At 40.8% G+C, this 25228-nt stretch overlaps 2 protein-coding genes across 3 annotated transcripts; both read right to left on the bottom strand.

The window, feature by feature from the left end:
* Positions 1-6118: 6118 nt before the first annotated feature.
* Positions 6119-19111, bottom strand: qser1 (glutamine and serine rich 1). 2 transcript variants are annotated; one of them, XM_085400621.1, is made up of 13 exons: positions 18624-19111; positions 16296-16405; positions 16033-16170; positions 11385-14696; positions 10735-11057; positions 10393-10509; positions 10183-10316; positions 9918-10102; positions 9665-9802; positions 9461-9558; positions 7931-8077; positions 7663-7758; positions 6119-7487 (listed from the first exon to the last, which is right to left on the bottom strand). In XM_085400621.1, exons 1-13 carry the CDS (start codon positions 18731-18733, stop codon positions 7347-7349), a joined length of 5049 nt encoding a protein of 1682 aa, XP_085256747.1. In that variant the 5' UTR covers positions 18734-19111; the 3' UTR covers positions 6119-7346. The 2 variants fall into 2 exon arrangements, with proteins under 2 accessions (XP_085256747.1, XP_085256756.1); XM_085400630.1 differs by lacking the exon at positions 16033-16170.
* A 1847-nt stretch (positions 19112-20958) lies between these two features.
* On the bottom strand, positions 20959-24779 carry prrg4 (proline rich Gla (G-carboxyglutamic acid) 4 (transmembrane)). The gene is made up of 6 exons (XM_085411010.1): positions 24221-24779; positions 23943-24106; positions 23822-23849; positions 22820-22961; positions 22222-22392; positions 20959-22121 (listed from the first exon to the last, which is right to left on the bottom strand). Exons 1-6 carry the CDS (start codon positions 24357-24359, stop codon positions 22094-22096), a joined length of 672 nt encoding a protein of 223 aa, XP_085267136.1. The 5' UTR covers positions 24360-24779; the 3' UTR covers positions 20959-22093.
* Between the last annotated feature and the right edge of the window lie 449 nt (positions 24780-25228).

The following is a 25228-nucleotide window of genomic DNA, read 5'->3' as shown; positions in this document are numbered from 1 at the left end:
ATCATTTGGTCATTATAATAGGATGCAGTGTGATCTGCAAAGGTGCTTATAAAAAAAACCTCCCTGACTGGTGCAATCTGGAGTTACAGTAAATGCCTTTCATTTTCAAGTAATGCTCCAGCATCTAGGAAGCTTTCACATAACCTTTTACTTACTAGGTCACACCCTAAAAGCATACAGAGGAAGTAAATCTGGCCTGATTAAAAACCTGCAGATATACAGTGGGGCAAAAGTATTTAGTCAGCCACCGATTGTGCAAGTTCCCCCACTTAAAATGATGACAGAGGTCAGTAATTTGCACCAGAGGTACACTTCAACTGTGAGAGACAGAATGTGAAAAAAAAAAAAAAAAAATCCATGACTCCACATGGTAGGATTTGTAAAGAATTTATTCGTAAATCAGGGTGGAAAATAAGTATTTGGTCAATAACAAAAATACAACTCAATACTTTGTAACATAACCTTTGTTGGCAATAACAGAGGTCAAACGTTTACTATAGGTCTTTACCAGGTTTGCACACACAGTAGCTGGTATTTTGGCCCATTCCTCCATGCAGATCTTCTCGAGAGCAGTGATGTTTTGGGGCTGTCGCCGAGCAACACGGACTTTCAACTCCCGCCACAGATTTTCTATGGGGTTGAGGTCTGGAGACTGGCTAGGCCACTCCAGGACTTTCAAATGCTTCTTACGGAGCCACTCCTTTGTTGCCCGGGCAGTGTGTTTTGGATCATTATCATGTTGGAAGACCCAGCCTCGTTTCATCTTCAAAGTTCTCACTGATGGAAGGAGGTTTTGGCTCAAAATCTCACGATACATGGCCCCATTCATTCTGTCCTTAACACGGATCAGTCGTCCTGTCCCCTTGGCAGAAAAACAGCCCCATAGCATGATGTTTCCACCCCCATGCTTCACAGTAGGTATGGTGTTCTTGGGATGCAACTCAGTATTCTTCTTCCTCCAAACACGACGAGTTGAGTTTATACCAAAAAGTTCTACTTTGGTTTCATCTGACCACATGACATTCTCCCAATCCTCTGCTGTATCATCCATGTGCTCTCTGGCAAACTTCAGACGGGCCTGGACATGCACTGGCTTCAGCAGCGGAACACGTCTGGCACTGCGGGATTTGATTCCCTGCCGTTGTAGTGCGTTACTGATGGTGACCTTTGTTACTTTGGTCCCAGCTCTCTGCAGGTCATTCACCAGGTCCCCCCGTGTGGTTCTGGGATCTTTGCTCACCGTTCTCATGATCATTTTGACCCCACGGGATGAGATCTTGCGTGGAGCCCCAGATCGAGGGAGATTATCAGTGGTCTTGTACGTCTTCCATTTTCTGATGATTGCTCCCACAGTTGATTTTTTTCACACCAAGCTGCTTGCCTATTGTAGATTCACTCTTCCCAGTCTGGTGCAGGTCTACAATACTTTTCCTGGTGTCCTTCGAAAGCTCTTTGGTCTTGGCCATGGCGGAGTTTGGAGTCTGACTGTTTGAGGCTGTGGACAGGTGTCTTTTATACAGATGATGAGTTCAAACAGGTGCCATTCATACAGGTAACGAGTGGGGGACAGAAAAGCTTCTTACAGAAGACGTTACAGGTCTGTGAGAGCCAGAGATTTTCCTTGTTTGAGGTGACCAAATACTTATTTTCCACCCTGATTTACGAATAAATTCTTTACAAATCCTACCATGTGAATTCATGGATTTTTTTTTCACATTCTGTCTCTCACAGTTGAAGTGTACCTCTGGTGCAAATTACTGACCTCTGTCATCATTTTAAGTGGGGGAACTTGCACAATCGGTGGCTGACTAAATACTTTTTTGCCCCACTGTAACTGTTCCCAGGAAGATGGGAAGATATTAAACATTTTTTCAGGATAAAGTTCTAATTTAAGAATAAGGACCTTTTTTTTGGGGGGGGTGGAGGGAGGGAGAGGGAGGCAGAGAGAGACAGAGACAGAGACAGACCTTTCCCATGTACTGCTAAAACAGTAGACACCACAAGTTGGACTGTAGGGACCCTCAAGTGTCAAAAGCAAACCTGCCTATTCCACCTCGTTTGGGGTCATGTGAACACCGTACTGTTGAATATACCGAGCTTAAATATCTCAAAAACAAATACTTACACACCCAAGAGCAAACACATATGAGCTGTAGCAGGAAGAGGTTTTTGTGAACTCAGAATCTACACTCTAAACTGATGCCTTTGTTCTTTTCTAGACAAAATGTCGATTACTTGCAGGAAAGGAGACTGAAAGGCAGAGAGCTATTATTATCAACACAAGAGACAAGTATGGTGCAACAAGTGAGGTATGCAACCGAGGCAAACCGGTTCGATCAGTGTCCTCTGGGCTCTACGTATCTTTTATTTTGAAAAACGCTGCTATTCATCAGCAGGTATGAGCAGAGACCAGTCTGTGCCCACAATAGATCCTACATTTCTTCTAATCAAGCGCAGATAGACAGATGTGGTTTGAACCCCCTATTCATGCATCCACCTGAGCTGCTTTACACATGCATTTTGGTTTTCTTGTTTACTTTCACATTCAATGTTTTACAGGCTTGACACCAAGTCTCTGCCTCAGCTTTTGTTATATCCGGGGGGGTTTTGTGCGCGTCTTGTGTCTTTCTGACAAAATACCCATGACGCTTAGTCTCGAAATACCTGCCTCACATTCTTGGCTCATAAGAAAACAAAACCAGGGATGCCTGTAGTGCCAAACTGGTTGGTAACACTTGTTGTACCTCGGGTTTGGAATGTATAATATCGAGCATTATGTGTGTTAGCAAAGCATGTCTCCCATTGTGGATTTATACAGTGATCACACATCTACATATGAAGAGCACATATACTTTCATTCAGGTGAAATTGGTTTCACCCATGCATAGCGGTCAAATATGCTGGTATTTTGTAAACTGACGACAGTTTACAAGAGTGCTGAGAGTGCGCTGAACAGTAAAACCTGTTTTATGCCAGCACTGATGGCTGACGGACACAGAGAAAGCACCCTTGTTAACACCATTAGTAATTCTAACCCGCAAGGTCAAAGCAATATTTACATTTCTGTTATTCGCCAATTACCTGGAAGCTCCTGTATATTTCCCTCTCCTTCACCTTCACACTTATCAGTCATGCAGGTAAGATGATAACAAAAATATCCCCTAGGAATTTTCTCCAATAAAATTAATTCAAATAAGACGACTACAGTTCTCTGAAAAACTAAGTACAGCCCACGATTCAGTAGCTTGCTGAACCACATTCAGCAGAAATAACTTTAATTGTTTTCTGTACAATTTTATCAGTGCCTCATCTCGGGAGTAATTTGACCCCACTCTTCTTTACGATGTTCCTTCAGTTCATTGAGGTTTGTTTATTCACAGCTTCCTCAAGATCCCATCACAGCCTTTGAATCAGTTTGATGTCTTTTCTTTGACCAGACCATTGCAGCTGCTTGATTCATTAAATTTTCAGCCATTGTGTTGTAGATTTGCTACTGTGCTTGGGATCATTGTCCTGTTGCATGACCCAGTTTCAGCAAACTTTAGTTCTGGGACAGATGTGTTCACATTCGACTCTACAGCACTTTGTATTTGTGTTGGTATGCCATGTTTGGTTTTCGCCGGGCGTGGCACTGGACATTTTCACCAAACATCTCCACTTTGTCTCATCTGTTCAAAGAACAGTATGACAGAGCTCTTGTGGTTTGTTCAGATACAACTTGCAAACCTAAGCTGTGTGGCCACGTACTTTTTAAACAAAAAGGGGCTTTCTCCTGGCAACTCTTCCAAACAAGCCAAACTTGTTCCAGAACAACAAGAAGAAGATAGTGCTGGATTAATATTTAACCTTGAACTGTATTCTATAATAGGAGAATATTAGATTTACACAAGTTGGGAAGGTCTCTTAGAATGACTAAACAACTGCAGATTCCAAGATGAAATTTACAGCCATGCACGTGGACAAGTTAAATCCCTTCTGAAGAAACATTTTATGGTCAGTTGAGACAAAGATTAAGCCTTTAGGTCACAATGACAAGAAGTATGTTTGGAGGAGGAAACATTAAGCTTTCAAACCTACAAACACTGCACCATCGATCAAGCATGGTGGTGGTAGCACCATGGTCTGGAGCTGGTTTGCTACAATTGGCACTGGTACAATAAAGAATAATGAAGAACTACTCCAAAAGTCTTGAAATTCACCTCAAGTCAACGGCAAGATGGTTGGAACTTAGACATCAAAACTGGTTTGTAGAGCAGGCTAACATTAAGCTTCTGGAATGGCCTTCTCAAAGCCCTGGCCTCAACTTTATTGAAAATTTAGGGACTATGCTTTAAAGCCACGTCTGTGCCGGGAGACCGACCAATAAAGATGAACTCTGGTCAGATTATCGAGGCAGATTTACGCCAAACGCTTGTTGATGGCAACCTGTAAAACACCTTGGAAGGTCTAGGCGAGGTGCAACTTTCTAAGTGGTATTTAACTAAATATCATTGGGCTTGTATGTATTTATTTGAGCCTGTATCTTTACTTTTGACCCTGTGTGGATTAGAGAAAATCCTTCAAACTCATTAAAAATGTAGGCTGTACAATCATTCCACTCTAGAAAAAGAACAGTTCAAAAATGATTAAAAGCCTCAAATTACCATAGTATTAATGCCCGTGAATGTATGTAAACGTCTCACAATGGTATGTAAGTGTTAGACAACTTTTGAAGTGCTGCAGTCGAGTAAAACCCAGCATAAACTACAGCAGCAAAAGTGGAAAACCTTAAGTAAAGAACAAATATTTCAAGACTGACCGTAAATAAAAACGTAGTTGTATTTTTTGCTAATTGCTAACAAACGCCCAAATACAGATCTTGACTTTGTCAGTAGAAGACTCCAGCTGCAGCAAATACAAATTGGTAACTCTACTTGCAACAGATAACTACTTTTCACCCTGCACGTGTACACACGACAGGTCTGATTTTAAACTAGATCATCATCGACACTCAGTGCATCAGGTTTCACGAAGAGACATTTATTTCTAACCTCAAGACTGTCAGTGATATGCAGCCTTACGCAGCACACAGCCATCTCGTTTCTGTGCCCTTCTCACATTCTCATGCTGCCTCGGGGGTGCCTCCAGTCTGTCTCCCACATATGGAACAATGCAGTGCATTAAAATTCATATGCTTTTCATCTGGAGAGCAGACGCTCAGTATCTCTCCCTACCCGTTGTGCCCGTAATGGAATCCCAAACGCTTGCCTGACTAGTTGTCCTCCACCCCCGAGCCTCTCCAACTCCAAAGGACAGAGGACAGTGGCTTTCCTCACAGTGCAGTCAGTGAAGTACAGAGACACTTTTGTTTTTTGGGGATTGCCAGTCATTTTTTTGCATTGTGACTGGTCTGGCTGGACAGTCATATTTTATTCAACAGCCCAGAGACTCTTTCAGACGACACAAAGTCAGCCACCCATAAATATGTGAAAAGTTCAGGTCACGAGAGCACTGTGGGCGAGCAACATGGCAAGTTTCTCACTTCGTTGTGTCCTCATGGAAGATGTGAGCCAATATTAACAGCACACTTCCAACAAGCAAGAGAAATCTAACATAACCAGACCCCTCAGGAAGCTGAGAAGCAAACTGTGACTGGCTACGCTGAAAAATCCATACAGACTATTTGGTTGCAGCAAGACTGTTGTAACTTTTTCTGCTGGGCTCTTCTGTCTGATTAACATTTCAAATATGTTAAATGTAGCACTTGGCCCCTGTTATAGCAAAGTTACAAATAAAACTGAAAACAGTACATCTATGTTCTAAAAAGGTTACAGTTGATAATGAAACACAATCTCCTTATATCGACTTTGATCAAACATTAGTCAAAAAAGAAAAAAATCGTATTTGGTTATTCTATAATATTACGGCAACACTGCAGAAAAGTCCCCATGTGGTTTGGTGATTGTGCAAAAACAGATAAAAAGGTGTCACATGCCTAGTTAGTCCTGCTGCAATCTTCCCAAACTATGACCAAATGCAATGGTGGCATTATGTGACGTGTCTGTAGGGATTCTATGAAAATTCATTGATTCAGATTGTAATCAGTCTCAGAAGGTATTCAACCAAGAAAATCCAGATTCCAAAATAAAGGCAGTGTTTATATATGCACCTCACACCCTGTTTTTTTTTTTGTTTTTTTTTTAGAAATAATTGCTCTGAAAAATGGGATTCCAGAAAAAAATCTCACGGAGTTCCTGGCAAAAAAATATCCTAGAAAAACACATACCTAATACATGCAGTGTTTTATTTACAAACTGCATCTTTTAAGAACAAGATTATTTTTGACAGAATAAAATAAATGACTTAGAGTAAATTCTGGAAAACTGTGAAAAGATAATCAAAACGTGTCTTAGAAATAACCATTTTCTTCTGTGAAAATATATACTTTTATCATAAAATGTAGGCTATGTCTGTAAAGCAATTCATTTGCATTCATTTACCCATAGATAAGCCAAGGTAACAATGTCTGAGATTAATAAAAAGATTAATAAAAAGCAGTACTGGAACTGCATTGATTCCAATCAAAGATGTTTCCTATAAGCAAATGGTTGGCTTGAAACACAAATGTTAAACTATAGTATAGACGCACTATGTAGCTGCTAAAGAGAGATTTGCTGCTGTTCCAACGTCCTGCTATTTTTTTTCTCCTTTTTTTTTTTTTTTACAAAATGTACATTATACATATATATATAAGCTGGCACCGTATTACAAATGTGATGTTTTGCAAACAGTATATAACTATAGTTATATATAATGTATAGTTCTTTTTTTAAACAAAACAACAGATCAACTTTGCATGTGAGCTTACTTAAAAGATTGACAAAGGCTTGCTCTGCTTGTGTATTTGCTGTGTTCTACTTCCTGTGCTGATTGCCTTCTATATTGTGCATACAATCTGGTCATGATCTGGTATTTAACTTAAAAAAGAAAAAAATTAAAAAGAATATAAATCTATGGAAAAGCCCATAAAAGTGGGCTTTTAACTATAAAAACCTACAAAGACTAGGAGAAGTACTAGGTGGGAGCCTTCCAAAATGCTCCCAAGAACAAAGTTCTTGTCCTCTGTTGATGAAGTTCCAGGTTTCTGCTGGGATGCAGTGATAAACACTGTGTGTCTCACTGTTGCACTCGTGCCACTTTTACTCCACAGTCTCCCAACAGTCTTTAACAGGCAAATCAGTTGATCCGAAACACCCTGCGCTTGAAGAAGAGACTCACTCCATCCTTCTCGGTCACATTTTGAGCTGGAGGCATTTTCTGGTTTTCAAAAGTTGGACTTTTTTTTAAACCAAGCATGTTAAAGGCTTTCATCTGAAGGCCTGCTGCACTTGATTGATTAGCTCTCCAAAGCGATCAAAGAGCCCCTCTACCCAAGCCCCGTTTTGCAGACACTTCTGCACAGTCTCCTCTTGCCCCAGGTCCCCTGCCTGCACCCGCAGAGATGCAATCTGAAGGACAACACCACAAACAGAGCATAAAATACAATTAATTCAAATAAATTCCATGTGGAAGTAAGCAAGTGACGTTAAATCTGCAAAATAATATTTACAGAACTCACAAAAAAATCTAAAACTAAACAAAACAGCTTTATGCATTCAGTAGAAACTAGACACATTGTCTTACCTCATCCTTACACATGAGGTATGTGTGGTACTTGTAATGCTGCAAAGAATGGTATAGAGAAAACCACTGAGTTTTCTGCTGGTCTACTGCATACTCCTAAAAGAGGGAAACATAATTAAAAAAATTTGAATAATTAGTATATTTCTTTTTTTATATTAGTCAAACAGCATGAGAGCAGGAGGTAGTCGCTTCAGTGCTCAGCAAACCTAAAGATTAACAAACGGTGAACCTGCGCCCTCTTATGGACAGACATTAGAAGTACAATTACCTGAGGCATAGTGTTGGGGCTCTTCTGGGGTTTCATAGTCTTCTTGTTGTAGGCACGTCCACTGAGACGTACTTTGAAGGCTGGTGTTTCCCCATCCTTCTTCAGTTCAGTCACCACTGAGATCTCTGGGAAGCTGTCTAGTGCTGCCTAAAGAACACAAGTTACTTAGGTTCACACAGTGCAGTAAAGATCCTTTAATGCTTATTTTCCTATTGCAATGAAAGTAGATCTAGAACGCATATTCAAAACTTTTGAAGTAAAACATTTGCATTTTGCCATTACTATCTTACTCATGCGAAACCAGAAGTGAAGCCAGAGGAGGGTTTCCGACAGTGAAACTAATGAGTCAACATGCTCATTGGCTACCAACTGATGACTGACTGGGATCATTGTCATACTGAAAACATGAAGATGTTACACATCATACAATTATATGGTGGATCAAAAACTAATGCTACTTTTCTGTGTTCATAATTCCAAAAACCTTTAAAAGATCACCACGACCACTTGCTGAAATGCTGTCCGAAATCATGACAGTGCCTCCACCATGTTTTATAGATGGCTGTCGACCTGGGAGGTCAAACTCATTTTATATTGCAGGCCACAAACAGCCCACTTTAGATCTTATGTGGGCCAGACTGGTGAAATTCCAATTTCTGTCAATGTAAAAAGTTTAAATATGCATTTAATCAATGAGATGTCTTAATATAAAGACAAAAAAGTGCAATTTCAACATGATGTCTCAGTTTTCCCTACATGGTAAAGAAATGCTACTGTAGTAAATGAAAGAAATCTGACAGCATGACTCAGCTAACCCTAATTGTGGGAAATGACAGAATTCTAAAATTGAATTACTTTGGTGTACTGTGAATGGCCATGAAGGAGAGCTTTATGGGTAAGAAAAGCTGTAAAATGACAAAGAATTATGCCCTCATTCACATTTTCCAAAGTCAACCAACTGGCTGAATTTGGATCTTTGCAGGTCCAAATTTGGCTCCCAGGCCTTATATTTGACACCCTTACTACAGACACTGTTAAACTGTTGTTTTGATGAGTCAGATGTATCTCTTCTGTGTCAGGACTTTGCTGGATTTGTTTTTCCTTTTCTTAATGTATAAATGTATCTTTTTTTGGATAGTCAGCCAGTACCAAGGTGCCTGAAGACACAAATTAAAACTAGTTCTTTGTTGTCTGTTATGTGCAGATACAACACCGGTTCCTCCCTTGAGTTAGGTATATCCTTGAATGATTCATAGGGCAGTGTTACATGTCTTCAACAAACAAAAGAAACATTCCTCTAAAAATGGTTAGGCACCAGGGCTGGACTGTGATGAAATGAGGGGTGGCTCGCGACCTTTGCATGATACGGTACACATCCACCATTTTCAGCACCCATGGGACTAGAACACAAATCGACCCTAAAAGAAATGTATTCTGTTCTTCTGGATATTTTGGGGGATTTCCTTACCTTGCGCATGCATCAAGACAACACAAATCTACATTTATGTGCAGCTTCATTTCCACACTCACCTTCAACACCTGCTCTATGTGTAGTTTGTGAAGTAAACGTTTTCTGTTGTCAGTGATCATTCCATCCACTCTTTTCATATGTGGCAGCAGCAATTCATCTGAAATGGATGAGACAAAAGAAAAGTCAGCAAGCAATGATGTGAGGGATCCTAAACCGTTAAGCCAATCTAACTAAGAACAATGTCCAAAAAGTATCTTGCTCACCATTTGCCCTTTCAAGTGCTGTCATTACATCTTCATCTAAGGCAATACTGATAAGCAGTTCCACGAAGCTCCTGAATGTCTCTTTCATGGTTCGTGTGTTGAGTAATCGGGAAGCAAACGGTAGCGGAGGGTTTAACTCTGAGTGTGTACGGGAGAGAGATAAAACACACAGGAGGCATCGAAGGGCAGTGAGAGTGTGACAAAATCTAGACAACAAACTAGAGTTCCTTAAAAACTTAAACTTGTTCTTTACCATCCTCTTCGCCTCCTTCTTCTGCAGATGATCCAGAGGCAGTGGGTGAAAACTCCTCCTTCCATTTCCTCCTCTTTTTTGGTGGAGGCTCTGCTCTTGGCTTAAGTTGTTTGGGTCTGGGCTTTTGGTTTTGGAAAACTGTAGGAGTGGCTGTCAAGCCCAGCAAAGTTTTCACCTGAAAACCCCTGTGTGACAAAAAAAAAAAAAGCTGAGATAACTCAGAAAAATCTATTATGAATTATAGGAGCCAGTAGTCTACACTTACCTTAGTGAGTTCATGGGTTTGCAGCGTGGCTTCTGACTACAAACTCGTACATATTCCCTTTTGTTAACTGTATCCAAAAATTTCACATACACCCTCTGGTACATTGTCTTGGCATCACCAAAGTACCCAAGATACTAAACGGACAAGAAGAAAGTGTTAGTTGACAAAACTAATTTGTATAATCAAACTATATATGCATAGTCTACTTACACTGTTTGTAGCTGAGAAGACTCTCTTTCCATCCCTCAGCTCAGGCACAAATTTCTGCAGCAGAGCCTTCTGTACCTTCCAGATGGCTGGAGGCTCACTGCCTGCTTTCATTGTCACCTAAACAGAGAAACACAGCACAATGCAGAATAGGCTTCAGTATGTGGAAGCAGTTTTTTTTAAGTCTATCACTTACAATTGAAGAGGAATTAAATTAAGTTACACTGCATTGCATCAAGGCTTACTTTTGAAATGCTAGTGTTATATTATAAACATTTTGACCTGTGCTACACTTTCAATTTTGCCCATATCAAGTGTTACAAGCATTCATTTCACTTCCCGTACCTTTAGGTTTTCGATATCCTCATTCCTGACAACAAACTCGTCTCTCTCACGATACATTCCTTCTCCTCCGCTGTCCGACAGCTCCTCATCAGTGAGTCCTGCCATGGCTACACTCTTTAAAGGCATAGCCAACTGGCCAGGTGGTGTCTCTTTGGACTCCTCTGTTGCTGCAAAAACAGTCTTTCCTGAGGCTGCGTTTGTTGTCTGTGCAGGAGTGGGTACCTGCAGCACACAGGATGTCACGGGAGGCGCACTGTCGGTGACAGCGTGGGGCATGCTGGGAACCTCTTCTGGCTTCAACATCAAACCTTGAAACTGATTATCTGAAGAAGCACAAATTCACAGACAGAAAAAGGAAAATGAATAAAGTTCAATGTTCACTGTCTTGTATTTAGGCAAACAATACTTCTGTCTCGAGCATGAGATACACACTGTTACAGAATGTCAATGTTTTACAGGTTTCTATAACAATATACAGGAAAAAATACAAATGGGATCCAACTAACCTAGTTGCTGGTTTTAAACATCAGTTTAATTTGGTTGTTTCTTTCTTTACTATCGCTTCATTAGCATCAATACCCTGGCATTTTTGGGCATGGTTATTATACTTATTTACTGAGCATGTACCATATGCTACAGAGTGTGATTACCTGTCCTAGTTTTCCGATCTGAAGATTCATCCAGAGCTGAGAGAGCTGAGCTGATGCTGTTCCTCAGAGCCTGGTTCTTTCCAGTGTTCTCTTCTTCATCAGAGCTGAATGATGGCAGGGTCTCCAAGTTCTTCTGTAGATCTTCATCAAGACGTTTCTGCTGGGAGTTTACTGCTGGACTGTCCTGGGGAATTAAGGGCGTGGGCAAAGTTGGCAGTTTTGGGGGCAAAGCTGGCATAGTACACTGTTTGGATGAGGTACAAGCCTTTCTAGGGCGATTAATTGTTCGTGTTGGACTTGGAGAATATTGCTGTTTGGGCCCAGACTTGATAAAGTCTAGGAAGGAGCCAATAAAGCCAGTTTTGACTTCTGGTTGTTTCTCTTCCACCTCACGAATCTTTTGCCTGATTCTCTCCTGCTGTGGACAACCATCATATAAACCGTGTGCCGCAGATGGTGAGCTCACATCACTACCCCTCGAGTTTTGCCGCTTGGTCTGCCCACTACGTTTGGCTGGTCCGGCCAGTCCACCATCCTCTTTGTGACTGCCTGTTTTAGTCAATGACTTAGAGCGAGCCTTCTTTTTGGTAAAGTCCTCACCATTTGGACTTTCCATGAGTCCATCATCAGTTTTAATACACTTTGCATTCCCTTGAATTCTATTCTGGGGACCTGAGGAGTCGTATACCTGCCCAGCTGAGTGATAGTTATTGTCAGAGCACCTTATGTCTCCATTAGCATGAAGCTCATTATTGTTGTTGTGGGTACCAGATCCACCCTGACAGTCTGTTGTCATCTGTGGTCCGTTTAATGTCATGGTGATGGTTTGGGAGATAGTGTTAGTGATAATTGGCTGTTGTGCTGAAGAGAAACTAGGTGACATGTGTCTTAAATCAACAGTCTGGAAGTGACCTTTGGAATCAATAGGACTTGCCATCACTGCCATATCAGCCTCAGCAGAGGATGTAGCTTTGACAAAGTCCTGTGGTGACACGCCACAGGCAGCTACTGTGGCAGCGAGGATGTCATCAACATTTGACAAAATATTCCTGTCATCTGGAAGTAGAATAGAGTCAGAGAAACAAATAGAGTTGACAGCAAAGTGGTTTTTGGCATCGCTTGACTGCTGATTTGTCAACTGGCTGTAGTGATGTTTAGACGTAGGACATTCTGAGCTTGGTTCAGACACTACTGTGCCCTGCTGACTCTGGGTTTCTGTAACACTTGGACCCAGCAGGTCTCGGTCCATCTGAAGATACTGGACATGAACAGGGCCAAGGCCTTGTCCCGATTGAATAGCTTGCACTGGAATCACCTTTGATGTGTTCTGACTATTATTCAAAATTGGCTGCTGGAGCAAAATTACTTGATTGGTCTCAGGATGAACCTGAGCACTGGGAATAGCAATAAACTGGGTGTGGGCTGCTAAAGCCTGAGTCTGGTTATGGTTCTGTTGATTCTGTTGCTGTGCCTCAGCAGATTCAAGTTGGAGAGGATGCTGCTTGAGCGGCTCTGAGCACAGGGGTATATGTGAGGATTCAATGGTGGAGTCTGTAGTTTTTGTGTTAGAAGTTTCATGACCATTGGCACTAGTTAAATGAATGTGCTGTTGGCTTAGAGAACCCATTCTTTCATCCTTTACCGGCACTGTATTTACATGACGTAGTCCCATAATCTGGTCATCAGAACGTGAACTGCTTCGAATAACACTCTGTGCTTTAGGGTGATCATCCATTTTTGAAACAACGTAGATGACATTGTTATGGGAAACTATACTGTTACATGTTATGGAGGCCTCCACGGAGACCTGCCGCAGAGCCTCAAGGCCTTGGAGAGGCACCTCTTCAAGTTTTTGTTTGCCATATGTTGGCTTTATGTCCTGTATGGAGGTTATGTTATTTTGTAAGGCTTGAGCCGCTGAAGAGTAGGTAGGCAAAGGTGCAGACAAAACATATGTGTTGGGTTGTGAGTGCTGCTGGTGGGACAGAGTGTCGTGTGTTTTGCCTCCCACGGAGGCCTGCATGAGGGTGTAGTCCACTGTAGATGATGTGGGCAGGCTCTGTGCACATGTGGGTGGGAAAGAAGAGTTAAGGGATTCTCCCGTGATAAAGCTTTGAGACTGGGTCACTGAATTCTGCACCTGTGATTGAGAAGTATAAATCACATTTGAGGCACCCTGCGAGTGGGATGTGGGATAACTCTCAGACAGATTTCCTTGACACAAGCTCTGTACTTGGGCTCCATACTGGATGCCCTGCTCTTGGTTCAGCCCAGGAGTAGATGAGTAAACAAGAGACTGACTAATGGATGCCACATTGTCAGACTGGCTGGAGAGTGAAGGGAGAGTATCATAAAGGGAGGAGAGCTTGTCGGAAGTGGAATTGGAGGCTTGTGACTGTGTATGAGGTGTGATATAAGTTTGAGATAAAGTGTTGGAAATTAGGCTAGACAGCTGGACTGCCTCTTGGTTAATAATCACAGAGTTTTGCTTCAGTCCAGGGGAGGAATAACGCTCAGGAGACCCTGCTGACAGGTTCTGAGAGTGCATCTCTTCATTTCCTGCAGGCTGGGGAGCTAGTTTGGAAGAACATTCATTCGTCTTCTGCAGCGAAGTGGATGAATATACTTGTGTTGTACAATCTGTTTTGGGTTGTAGGGAACCACTGACTCCTTGAGAGGAATCTGCTCCTGTGGAGGGGTTGCAGGACACGGAGGGCTGATGGGATGGTTCCTGCTGGTAGGATACATCCGCTTCGCTGCCTGAACCGAAATATCCCTGTAAGGACTGCTCTGAACTAGGTAACTGCTCTGAGGCTATATGGATACTAGAAGGCCTCTGGTGGTGTTTGATCACACTACATTCACGCTGAAGGGCTCTTTCAATAGAGCCTGAGAAAACTGTCGCCCCAAATGGCTGATTCGCACTATGAGTGGCAGATAGGGTAGAAGGTAAGAGGCTAAACTGGGGCTGCAGGAGGTGGGGTGCAGACTCTTGGGCTGAGCGGTAAGTGGAGGACTGTACAGGGAGCGGTGAGCCCAGAGCAGAGGCAGAAAGATGATTGAAGGCCAAGGCAGTGGGAAGCACAGTCTGGTTAGACTTAAGATGCAGGAGGGGATCATGGTGAGAAAACAGGCCATTGGTAGAAGTGCTAAAGGCAGGATCCTGGAGAGTCAGGGAAGGGTTGGTGGCATAACTCCTGGTAGGATAGGCACCTGTGTGCTGACAGGATGAAAGCGCAGGTGTAGAGGGGAAAGTAGCTGTAGAAGGCAGGGCACCCGTCAAATATAGTTCTGTGGTCGAGGAGTTGGCACCTGCATGGAAACCACACACACACAGAACATAAGTACAAGCATCTTACACATGCAATATTTTCATAATAAACAAAATTCATGTGCAAAAGGTAATACAAAATCTGAAATGCCAACATCCCCCAACATATTTCATTTTAATCATACTCAGCCTTTGGACCATAGGTACACAGTGCAAGGTCTCTACTAGCATATATTAACAAAGACCTGGCAGGGTGCTAGAACAGTAATGTAGTGTGGCCAGTGGTTGAATTGCAACAGGAAGAAGGCATTAAAATGTTATCACCTTTCCATAAACATCAAACGCTTACACAGGTCCTCAGCAATACACTCAGGAGAAAAGTGAAGAACAGACATACATACAAACATTGTTTGCTCTATTAGTGAGAAGAATTGAGAAACAGAGCTGGACAAATATTTTGTATCCATGCAAGTTTTTCTTGATTCACAAAAAAAGATGCTAAAGGTAATTTATAAAGTGTGTCATCACATATATCAATTTGTCTACCAAAGCAGATCAGAGAGCATTACAATACTCTATCTGTAGTACTTGTATACATGTAACAATGTAGCCAGCAGAATTGATGGTGGTGCAAAGTCAAGTTGTGTCCTAAGCTTCTAAGCAATTTGTGAAATAGTGACAAATTGATGCTTACAGAGTGCATTTAGGTCCCACCCAAATTGGAGAAAAAGAAAATTGTGCAATTGTTTCTATTGACTTTACATTGCACAAAAAGGGCCTCCTTGTGAGATCCAAGGGCCTCCTTGTGAGATTCACCTGCTAGCACTGAACTGAAAAACACCTAAAAGCTGCTGTGTAGCATGCACTACCAACAGGGCAAAGAATGCAGAACTGAGTTTTTATAAGCTGAAGAACTACAGAACTTTGAAACTGAGCTTTTTATAAGACAAAAATGGATACTGTCAATAAGACTTGAAGCACTATGAGCAAGAGTAATGGGAAAATGGAAAGATCCTGACACTGCATGGCTATCTATGCAGCATGTGTTTTTTCATGGTTAAGTTAAAAGCGAAGAGTAATATTACTGCACTTGCATGTGCCTTATCAGATTACAGCAGCTTACAAATATAGACAACGTTCAGTTTCTAACAGCTAAGGTTGCTAAAACAATCCCTACACATAGTGAAACCAAATATTTTTAGCTAGTAAGAGTAGTTTTTTCACCGTTCCAACATTTGGTTGCACACTTTAGGGTCTAAATTTTTCCCCAATCTCGTGGGCATGGTTTTCAGAGTATGGCGTGTTACATTCTCTCTATACTTAATGATTTCTTCTTTAAATAATATAACTAAGATTGAAAGATTGATGTGTTCTCACCAGCAGGCCATGATGGGGGTCTATAAGGAGAAAGCAATGAGGCACTAACAGGACCAGCCTGAAGGCTTCTCGACTCCATGGCTGAAAGGAAGCTCATGATTGAGGTCTCTGGAGTACTACTGTTTGACTCTAGTGCTCCTAACATTCAAAAGAGGAAGAGAAAGATGCGTCTGTGCTTAAACCAAAAATTTCTGCATGAATACATATTACCTGGTAAAACTGGTCACTTTAAAACAATATTTCATTATAATGCCATAACTCACCTGTTGCAACAGGAATATGTGATGTAGTGTACGTGGGAAGCTGGTGTGTCGTAGTGTAGCTTTGCCGCTGGAGGAGCTCGGCATCAAGGTATGTTGCACCGTAACTGGGGCTGCATATACAAACAAATGTAGGGGATTCATTAGAACTATCATCTCTACAAACAGCAGTGCACAACCAAGTCAAATATGAGTATATACAGTGGATTAAAATAAGCATTTATAGTTTTTTCTTCTTGAAACACTTATAATAAAGTTGCCACTCTTATTCACAAATTAACATTAAACACTGACAAAGTTATGACATGCTGTGACTGATGGAGTGCTGCCAAGATGGCTGCAATAAAATTGCTAAATGTATCTCCTTGATCAAGGTTTACTCGACTGGCTAATCAGGCTAGCATAAGAGACAACAGTCAAAAATATCCTGATATATATTCCTTTTAGAAATGATTGGGATGGCTGTGCTCAAGGAAACACTGAAACTGTTATACTCATAGTCTGATTTATACACAGCTCTTCACCATCTTAACTATGCAAAAAGTGAAGATGTATGAATATTTCTAAAGTAACTGTGAATTGCTCTTCATGCACAGCAAGCAAGATCAAGTAATCAGTCTGTAAAGTTTTGTCAGTTTATTGTCGACAAATTCAGTAGACTCACTTTCTCTGCACAGGAAGAAAACTGCAGCTCTCTGTATTATAGTTATAACAAAACATAGCAACCCAAGTTGTGTATGTGTCATGTAGAGTAAACAATACCAATCACCAGTGTGGTAAAACCGTCCAAAAGATTTCTTGGATGAATGTATTATTGTTTCAAGGGTTCTCGTGGCTATTTGTCTGTTATGGAAAAACGCTAGTCCGAGAGACCACCGCAAATGCTAACAACAATTATATAACAATACAGGACACTGATTTGTCAAAATTTGTTTGCTTAGGAATGTCATTTGACATTTTGCTGTATAACATGAGGCACTTCATTCTTTAGCAACCATTTTGGCTAAGCGAGTAAGGCATTTATATCTTGTAAACATTTGGATGGTGTGAACATTTGGATGTAAAAATGGTGTGAAAAGTCATCAATAAATAGACTGGTCAAGTAACTTTTATCCATCTTTTTTGGGGGGATGTTTATTTAAAATCTGACGTATGACATTTTTGCTCTCCAGCTAATCAGATGCAGTTTGGCTTGAGCTAAAGTGCTGCCTTAAAGGTAAATACTGGTGGATGAAGCAAGCTAAGGAAGGTCTCTTCCCTCATCTGTTCCTTTCAACAGTTGCACACACCAGATTATTTCCCTACTCATCTTTGCTAGTTTCTTTTTACACTTTAGAATCAATAACAACAAGTGCAACACACAACATGCTAATTACCATGTTACTCTGATGAGTTAGATTTCAGAATGGAAACATCCCTGCTAATCAGCAGCCACTATCTTATTTTATTTAGGTCATAAAATAAGACAAACTGGTGTAATCTTAGATTTTCTGAAGCAGAGATCAGCCACAATAATTTACTTCATTATTTATCATAGCCACTTGATTTTCATAATTATTACATTTTTTGCCATCCAGCACATGACAGTCTTTTTTTTTTTTTACAGGCTAATTTATACTCTTTGTTTATCTGTTCTACGAAGACTGTTACTTTTGTTCCGCTTGTGAGAACAATGTAGCTTATTTGTACCAGATAAAACAATGTTGCCATGAAGGATGGCCCCTCTTTATAGCAAATTAGAACAAACTATAACACATCAGTCATAAGTCACGAACTAAGACCTCAACAGCTTTTGCAAGTTCTGTGGTTACACGGACTATATATAACGAAGGACCTCAAGCTTTCGTTACTAGAACAAAAGCACAGATTTACAAAAATGTAGACATGTCGCCACAGCAAAGAAAATTACTAATTTGAAGTGTTGTAACTGTTATATAGTAACTAGCTTCGGTTGCTAGTTGTCTCTCTTGTTTTACCTTTGACGAGCACCTGTGGTTGAAGAAAACACAACGATTAAATGCTACTTTAGGATACCCAGATGACCACCTTATTGTAGAGATATAAAGCAATTATCTTGTGTAGTTTGTGTTCACTGACTCTGTGTGTGCTCGTGCTGAAAGCACGATATGCTAGCAAAAATTAGCAAGGTGGGAAAAAAGTAACGCACGGCTAAGAAACCACTGACAAGTCAGCGTCTGTGACATTTAACCATTTCTCCCAGTGTTCCCGACAACCGCAAGGACCTGTGCACTTTTCTCCAAAAGCAAAGCTAGGCCCTCCATCACCGAAATTTCCTTCGGAAGGTGACCCGCCCTCTCCTTCATCTTTTACCTTGGCTTGATAGTAGCTGAGCCGCGGTCATAGGCCCACGAAGCTACGGTCTGTGCTGGTGGAGCCAGCGCGTCCGCAAAGCTGGAGCTCGGGTAGTTCCTGTCCATCATCCGGTGAAAGATTCACTTCCCCAGCAAAGCTTCGTGGAGCAGCGGACACACATCGTAGCAGCCCGGGACCCACCGACCGAGGCAAGTCCCGTCAATGCAATTTACAGTCCACAGAAAAAAAACAGCGTCAAGCTGCTATCATGTGGAAAAAAGTATCACCGGGTGATTTCGTTATTTTTTTGTTCATCTCCCGTCACGTAAAGTTAGTCTGCCACGAGACTTCTCTAAGGCACTGACGCTTGGCTGCAGCTAGCTGGCTAACTGAAACTTCTCACATTAGAAATGAGTTGCAGTGTCACGCTAGAAGCAAACTTCTCCGACAAGCTACGGTATCGACTTCACGAGCAGATGTATCGAAGCGAGATGTTGTACCGACGGTTCGCTTCACCACGCGAAAAAAGTCACGTGACCACCAGGCGAACCCTAAAGCTGGTACCAGTGCAGCGGCGCTGCCTTTGAATGAAGGGTGATCCCACCGGTCTGCCACAGCGAGTTGTGAACTCTGTTCTCCCTGAACTAAAACAAGTGTTCAAGCATCTGGCTACCCGAGCTTTGACCTTCTGTTTAACAGCAGCAGCATGTACAAAATGCTATGCTTTCTTTACTTCAGAGAATGCTAGCTGAACTTATGTTCATTTCCTCATTTACCCTAACCACAAAATATCCATGACCATCATCAGTGTTAAATCTAGCCTCCCAATCATTTACATGATGTGGTCTTTATTCTTATCTGATTTTGTTCTTCACAAGTACAAATATACACAAAATAGTCTGGTCAATAGATGGGTGGTACTATAAATAAAATAAAATAAAAGATAAAAAATAATGTAAAAAAAATATAACAGAAATGTAATTTTCAGCTGAATGTTTTGTCATACATTCGCAGGCGGTTTAGTTTTAATTTAAATCTATTTAACTTTTTTTTATACTGTCAAGCTAGGTTGATAATTCATTTGTTATATTGCATAAATTAACAAAGTACTTGAAATGCTAACCATTTGTTCCAGAAAACAGTTTTATATAAACAAAGGCACCCCTTCCCTCCCCCTTTTCCTTCCCCTTCCAAAGCTATAACATCAAAACATGTTACTGGTCATTTGCTATGTTGATCCTGGATGAACATTATTACGATGTTGCAGTCACAACACCAACATATAACACCAGCAATAACGGATACGTCTGATATCGCCTCATCAAGGTCAAGCTGCAGCTGTTCATGTCTGCATGTTTGTTTGGTGAGTGTGAGAGAGTGAAAAAGCTGTATTAACCTCTTTGACTGAACAATCTGCTCATGTATTAGAAACAGAACACATGTAAGGCGCTCCAAAATCGAAAACTGCTGTAAATCCTTCATTATTTGCCTTGGATGGCTGTCTAAATTACACTGGTAAGTCACTGAATGTGCAAAAATGAAGTAAAATAAGACATAACCAAATATTTTTTTATGTTAGTATCCTGTGCTATACTGAATACTAGCGTTTTGAAGCCATACTACAACAAATGTCCAAGGTGGGGAGTTTTGAATTATTTTTCTTTTTAAGTAACTAATGTTAGTGACAGGAATTAATCCTGTATGTCCCAAATCAGATCTGTGTAGATTCAGAGAGACTACACAGGGGCGATCGTGGCTCAAGAGTTGGGAGTTCGCTTTGTAATCGGAAGGTTGCCGGTTCGAGCCCCGGCTTGGACAGTCTCGGTCGTTGTGTCCTTGGGCAAGACACTTCACCCGTTGCCTACTGGTGGTAGTCAGAGGGCCCGGTGGCGCCAGTGTCTGGCAGCCTCGCCTCTGTCAGTGCGCCCCAGGGTGGCTGTGGCTACAATGTAGCTTGCCATCACCAGTGTGTGAATGGGTGGATGACTGGTTGTGTAAAAGCGCTTTGGGGTCCTTAGGGACTAGTAAAGCGCTATACAAATACAGGCCATTTACCATTACCCTGGGAACAGCATAAACAGTGTGCTGATAAAGGAAAGAAAGCCATATTGAGCAATAGATAATAAAATAAAAATGATACTGACGTATCCATCATTGTTCTTAATACTGATTTACACCCTAAATATATCCACTGAAACAGGAACACATAAAATAGCTCCTAACATCTACTGCAAGGCAACTTGGTATAACAGCCATGGGCTCCTGCAACTGCTGTTTTCATGTCACAAAGTCATACATAGACACACACACCAAAAGACAAGACCAAGTTAATTAAAATAGCAATTTTAATTAAAAAGGAATATAAAAGACTTCCATTTCAAATACTTCTGCATCAGATCAGCTTTAACATAGCTATATTAATAAATTCTCAAAATCTGTTTATACAAATTTTTTAATCTTTGAACCAGGAAGTCCCTTGAGATTAAAATCGGTTTTTTTTCTTCTTAAGGGAGACCTGGAAAAAAAGATTCTGAAATCCATTCAGAGGAAAAGGAGGCTCTGTGAAACCCCTCAGGCCTTGCAATAATTTACAGGGACACAATGAGTGTGAGATCCTTATCAAAACTGCAGTTAAGTAGCTGACGTCATTTCACTCAAATTAATTAAATGTTCTAGATAAATAGAAATATTTTGTGAAGCCTGTGCTTCCACATATCTGTATTGCATTAAAAAAATATTATCACAATGTAGATGAAAAAAAACCCAAAAACAAATTCACATTGGGAGAACAGTCATTAGTTCAAACATGCAGATGTTTTTTGACATATTGTAAAACAGCAAAAAGATCTGCCTATGTTTACAAAAACAATGAAAATATGCAGTGACTATTAAAGGTATGCTGGAAGACCAGTGCATTAAATACACAGGGAGTATTTGTAAAAGTATTTTTTTTTCAGTTACGTCAACATTACCATCAGACAAGTACAAGCAGTATTGCAGGTTTTCCTTCTGAAGGAGCAACAGCTGTATGAAGCTGCATGACTACACAAATCCGTCCATCTCTGTTTTATTACAGTTGACACTGTATAATAAAACATCTTCATGATCTTGCGCTCAGTGTCACTATACATGCTGTGTACAAAGCAGCTCTTCCTTCATTTTCATCTTGATAAAGCAGCAAAGTGGATAAAATATTTTAGAAAGCTTATTCATCACAAGATTTCAGTTATATTACAAAGAAGAATCAAATGTTTGGAACTAGGAGATCAAGAAGGTGGAACAAGAAAAATATTTAAGAAAAAAAAATAAAGAAAAGACTATCCAAACAGACCAGGAAAAAAATAAATATAAAAGAGGAAAAAGGGAGGCTAATCGAGGAAAGTTAGTATTTTGTGATATTTGACAAATTGATACATCATAATTGCACAGTTTAGGTGTTAGCTGTTAATTGTCCTCTCACAGACGTGCACACGTGTTGCACTGAAAGCCTACTGCCGAGTACTCCCAGTTCGTGAGCTAAAAGAAAGAGAAAAGATATCTTTAAAAACAACAACAACAAAAAACCCAGCATAAAACTGCATCATGGACTGCAACAAAAGCACAAACATGCACGTACCCAGGATAAGGAGGAGGTGGGGCGTCATGCGGCCCATTTCTCGCGATTGCCTGTTCATAGGAAGGAAGCCCGGGTGGGTCATCGGAGGGAGGCACAGGGTGCAGGGAGACCTCCTCTAGCCTTCGCATTATTAGAGAAGCATTACTCCTCCTCTGGCGCACCCTAATGGAACTGTGAGGAGCATAGTGGTCATTCACTTGTGACGTACTTCAAGCTCAAAGTGCAAGTATCAAAGGTGAAAGTCATCTTTGTTCTTGTTATATAACCTACAGTTGGTGTAGCAAAAAGGGGTAACAGAAGAGCAGCACTATTTAAAACTCAATGAGTGCAAAGAAAAATACACATCCAGAGTACTTTGGACTCTTTCATAATCATGGTAAACTGAATGGGTTATTTCATTTATTTTTGGGTTATGAAAAATATTACAAGTTATTTCTATTTATTCTGCTTTCATCAGATTTGGGAAATGGACACATAATTTATGCATTGTTTTACTTTTTAGAAACAATGACTAAAGAAGAAAATAATTGGCAGAATAATGCTCATAAACAGGTGAAAAAGACATACTGGGACAGTGTCACAAATTCTTCTCACTCACCTTTCATGGCTTAAGTTACCCTTCCATCTGCGCTGACACAAAAGCCATACAACGATGCCAAAGATAACAATGGCCACTCCACCAGCAATGAGTCCCACCAAAAGAGCTACCACATCAACACGTGAAGAGCGGCCACCCTTGTCTATGAATCATCACAAAGCACAGAGGAAGTGTCAAACTTGTTTCATAATGGCAGTGCAAGTTATTACCAAGTAGACAACCATCATTTCATTTACATCTGATATATCTGATAGGTGAATAATAAAGGGTAGGTGGCATAGTTAACGTACATCAATACAAAGCTTTTGAGCGATCACCGGTATCTTGTGATGAAGCATTTCTAATGAGGGGGATTGATCTTTTCCTTGCAACCATTATGACGACATGACGGGATCAATGAATGACTTGGTGAGTAGAAAAAAATATATACAACATTTGAGTTATATATACACAAATATATATAACTCAAATGTCATAACTTCTTTGAGCAACAATCAACTGTTAGCCCAGCACCTAATATAGGTACTGTAGCAACCCAGGTTGCTACAGTGGATGAAGCTGTGTGTTAGATTTGGAGCAGATCTCAGACTGGATCCCCTCCCTGACATAATCGTTCCAACTATTCCAGCTTCAAACTGACATAAGGATCATACTCGCATGTGACCTCCTGAGGGTGTTTTTGTACTGTATCCCCTCCCGACCTCAAACAGGGAATCTTTTCCATGTGAGGCCTAGCACTAATTTCTCACTCATCTGTAAACTGAATACAAAAATAGTCTAAATTACTAATTGGATGGAAAGAGAACTGATGAATTGGAATTCAGTTTGACTGATTTAACGTATATAATCTGTACTTTCACATTTACCATGCATTCATTGGTGTGTGGTGAAACAGGTTTTACACAAACAACAACAACTACAGTCAAGTCATAGTTTCATCAACAAACTTCCTGGATGACACATTTTATATAAACTTGAAGTATTTCTTATTCCCCCTCTTACCTGCAGTGTATTCCTTCCAAAATCTTTCCTGAAAAAACAAACCAACAAACAAAAAGATTAATCAACATGGCAATCCCTCTCAATTGTTAATTATTGATTCCACCCATCAGCATCACTTAACTGTATCTGGGATGTTTTCAAACACCTCCCTTGCTTCTTCGTAATTACAGACTTCTTCAATACACTCCCTTTCCAAGTTTCCAGGTACGAACATTTCAAAGTCAAACCGGTTAAACAGCAGGTGGCGACCCAGGAAAGAATTTGCGTGCCCCTCATCTACAAACACTGGGCGGATCCAAAGAGATTATTTCCAGGAAAGCTACAATATCGGGATGTATACAGGGTAACACGAACTTTTAAGAATCAAATTCTTAAAATAAAGTATAATAAAAATCTTACCTTGGTTTTGTGATTCTTCATTTTCGGAAGGTAACTGCCCCACAAAGGCCAGATCTCCACAGGTGAAAAATTGAAAAAGAACAAACAGATGAAGCAACATTGCCATGAGCGCACCTGCGCACTGACAATCGCGCGACATTAACTAAGAGTACAGAAGGCAGATGATAACCAACAGCGACCCTGCTTCTGGAAAATACTGTGTGCGCACTTTAACGACAAATCACAATATTTCCGTCCTCTACATTATGCTACATAAAGACGAACAGAGCTCAGCGTCAACAAAACGAAACCAGTCCAAAGGAGCGTCAGGTGTTCCAGGCTCGGCGCGGATGAGATCAGTCAGGAAACGTTCGGTGGTATTCACAAACACCGGCTGAGCTTGCCGAGTTCCTCCGGCGAAAGAAAAAATGACAGCATTATTTGTAGTAAAAATACGATCATTTGAAGGATGAATTCGTCTGAAAGCAGATTAAGAAAGTTCCGGTTAAAAAAGGACTTGTGTCAAAATAGATGTGTCGTCAGCTACTCTCGCACTGCCTGCGCTGGCGAGCTATCTCTCACGTTTACCTGGGCAGACTCGACCAATCAATCACCTACCTGAACTGTATGACAAATATGTACAACAGTGAACGCTAGGTGGCAGCTGAAGCCGGGAAAGTTAACTTTACACAGCAAAGTATTGAAAAAGTTTTATATGACTCAGATAGGCTGTTACTCCACCCAATGAACAATGAAAAATAGTTTTCGGGACTTTTTTTTTCTTCTCCTAAGCATCAACTGGCTGTTGATATGCGTTGCAAACAAACAAACAAACAAAAAAAAAACATTATTTGATCGCTTAAAAAGAAAAAAAATGCGATTGTATCCAATTTCATTAAAATCATCCAAGTGGTAAGGCACCTCCGCCTTAAAAATACCAGTCATGGCTCTGCTGTTATATATCTTTACATGTGTCGTATGAGCAATAAACACACATAAATGCGTTTGTGCGGCACAATCTCATAAAGA

This window comes from Rhamphochromis longiceps, linkage group LG1, assembly GCF_057381845.1.
Source record: "Rhamphochromis longiceps isolate RC_006_pf linkage group LG1, R_longiceps_female_GT1.1, whole genome shotgun sequence".
NCBI classification, from domain to species: Eukaryota; Metazoa; Chordata; class Actinopteri; order Cichliformes; family Cichlidae; genus Rhamphochromis; species Rhamphochromis longiceps.
The sequence above is the reverse complement of the archived record's forward strand: the minus strand, read 5'-3'. Positions and strand labels throughout refer to the sequence as shown.

What these genes read in the sequence shown, in the direction of transcription:
- qser1 (XM_085400621.1), bottom strand. Translation starts at nt 18,733, where the DNA reads ATGATGGACAGGAACTACCCGAGCTCCAGCTTTGCGGACGCGCTGGCT. An exon ending in AGGATATCGAAAACCTAAAG is followed by an intron (nt 10,510 to 10,734) that starts GTACGGGAAGTG and finishes TTCTCTGTTTAG; the next exon opens with GTGACAATGAAAGCAGGCAG. An exon ending in AAACCCATGAACTCACTAAG is followed by an intron (nt 10,103 to 10,182) that starts GTAAGTGTAGAC and finishes TTTGTCACACAG; the next exon opens with GGGTTTTCAGGTGAAAACTT.
- prrg4 (XM_085411010.1), bottom strand. Translation starts at nt 24,359, where the DNA reads ATGTCGCGCGATTGTCAGTGCGCAGGTGCGCTCATGGCAATGTTGCTT. An exon ending in TGAAGAATCACAAAACCAAG is followed by an intron (nt 24,107 to 24,220) that starts GTAAGATTTTTA and finishes GGATCCGCCCAG; the next exon opens with TGTTTGTAGATGAGGGGCAC. An exon ending in CCACCTCCTCCTTATCCTGG is followed by an intron (nt 22,122 to 22,221) that starts GTACGTGCATGT and finishes TCTTTCTTTTAG; the next exon opens with CTCACGAACTGGGAGTACTC.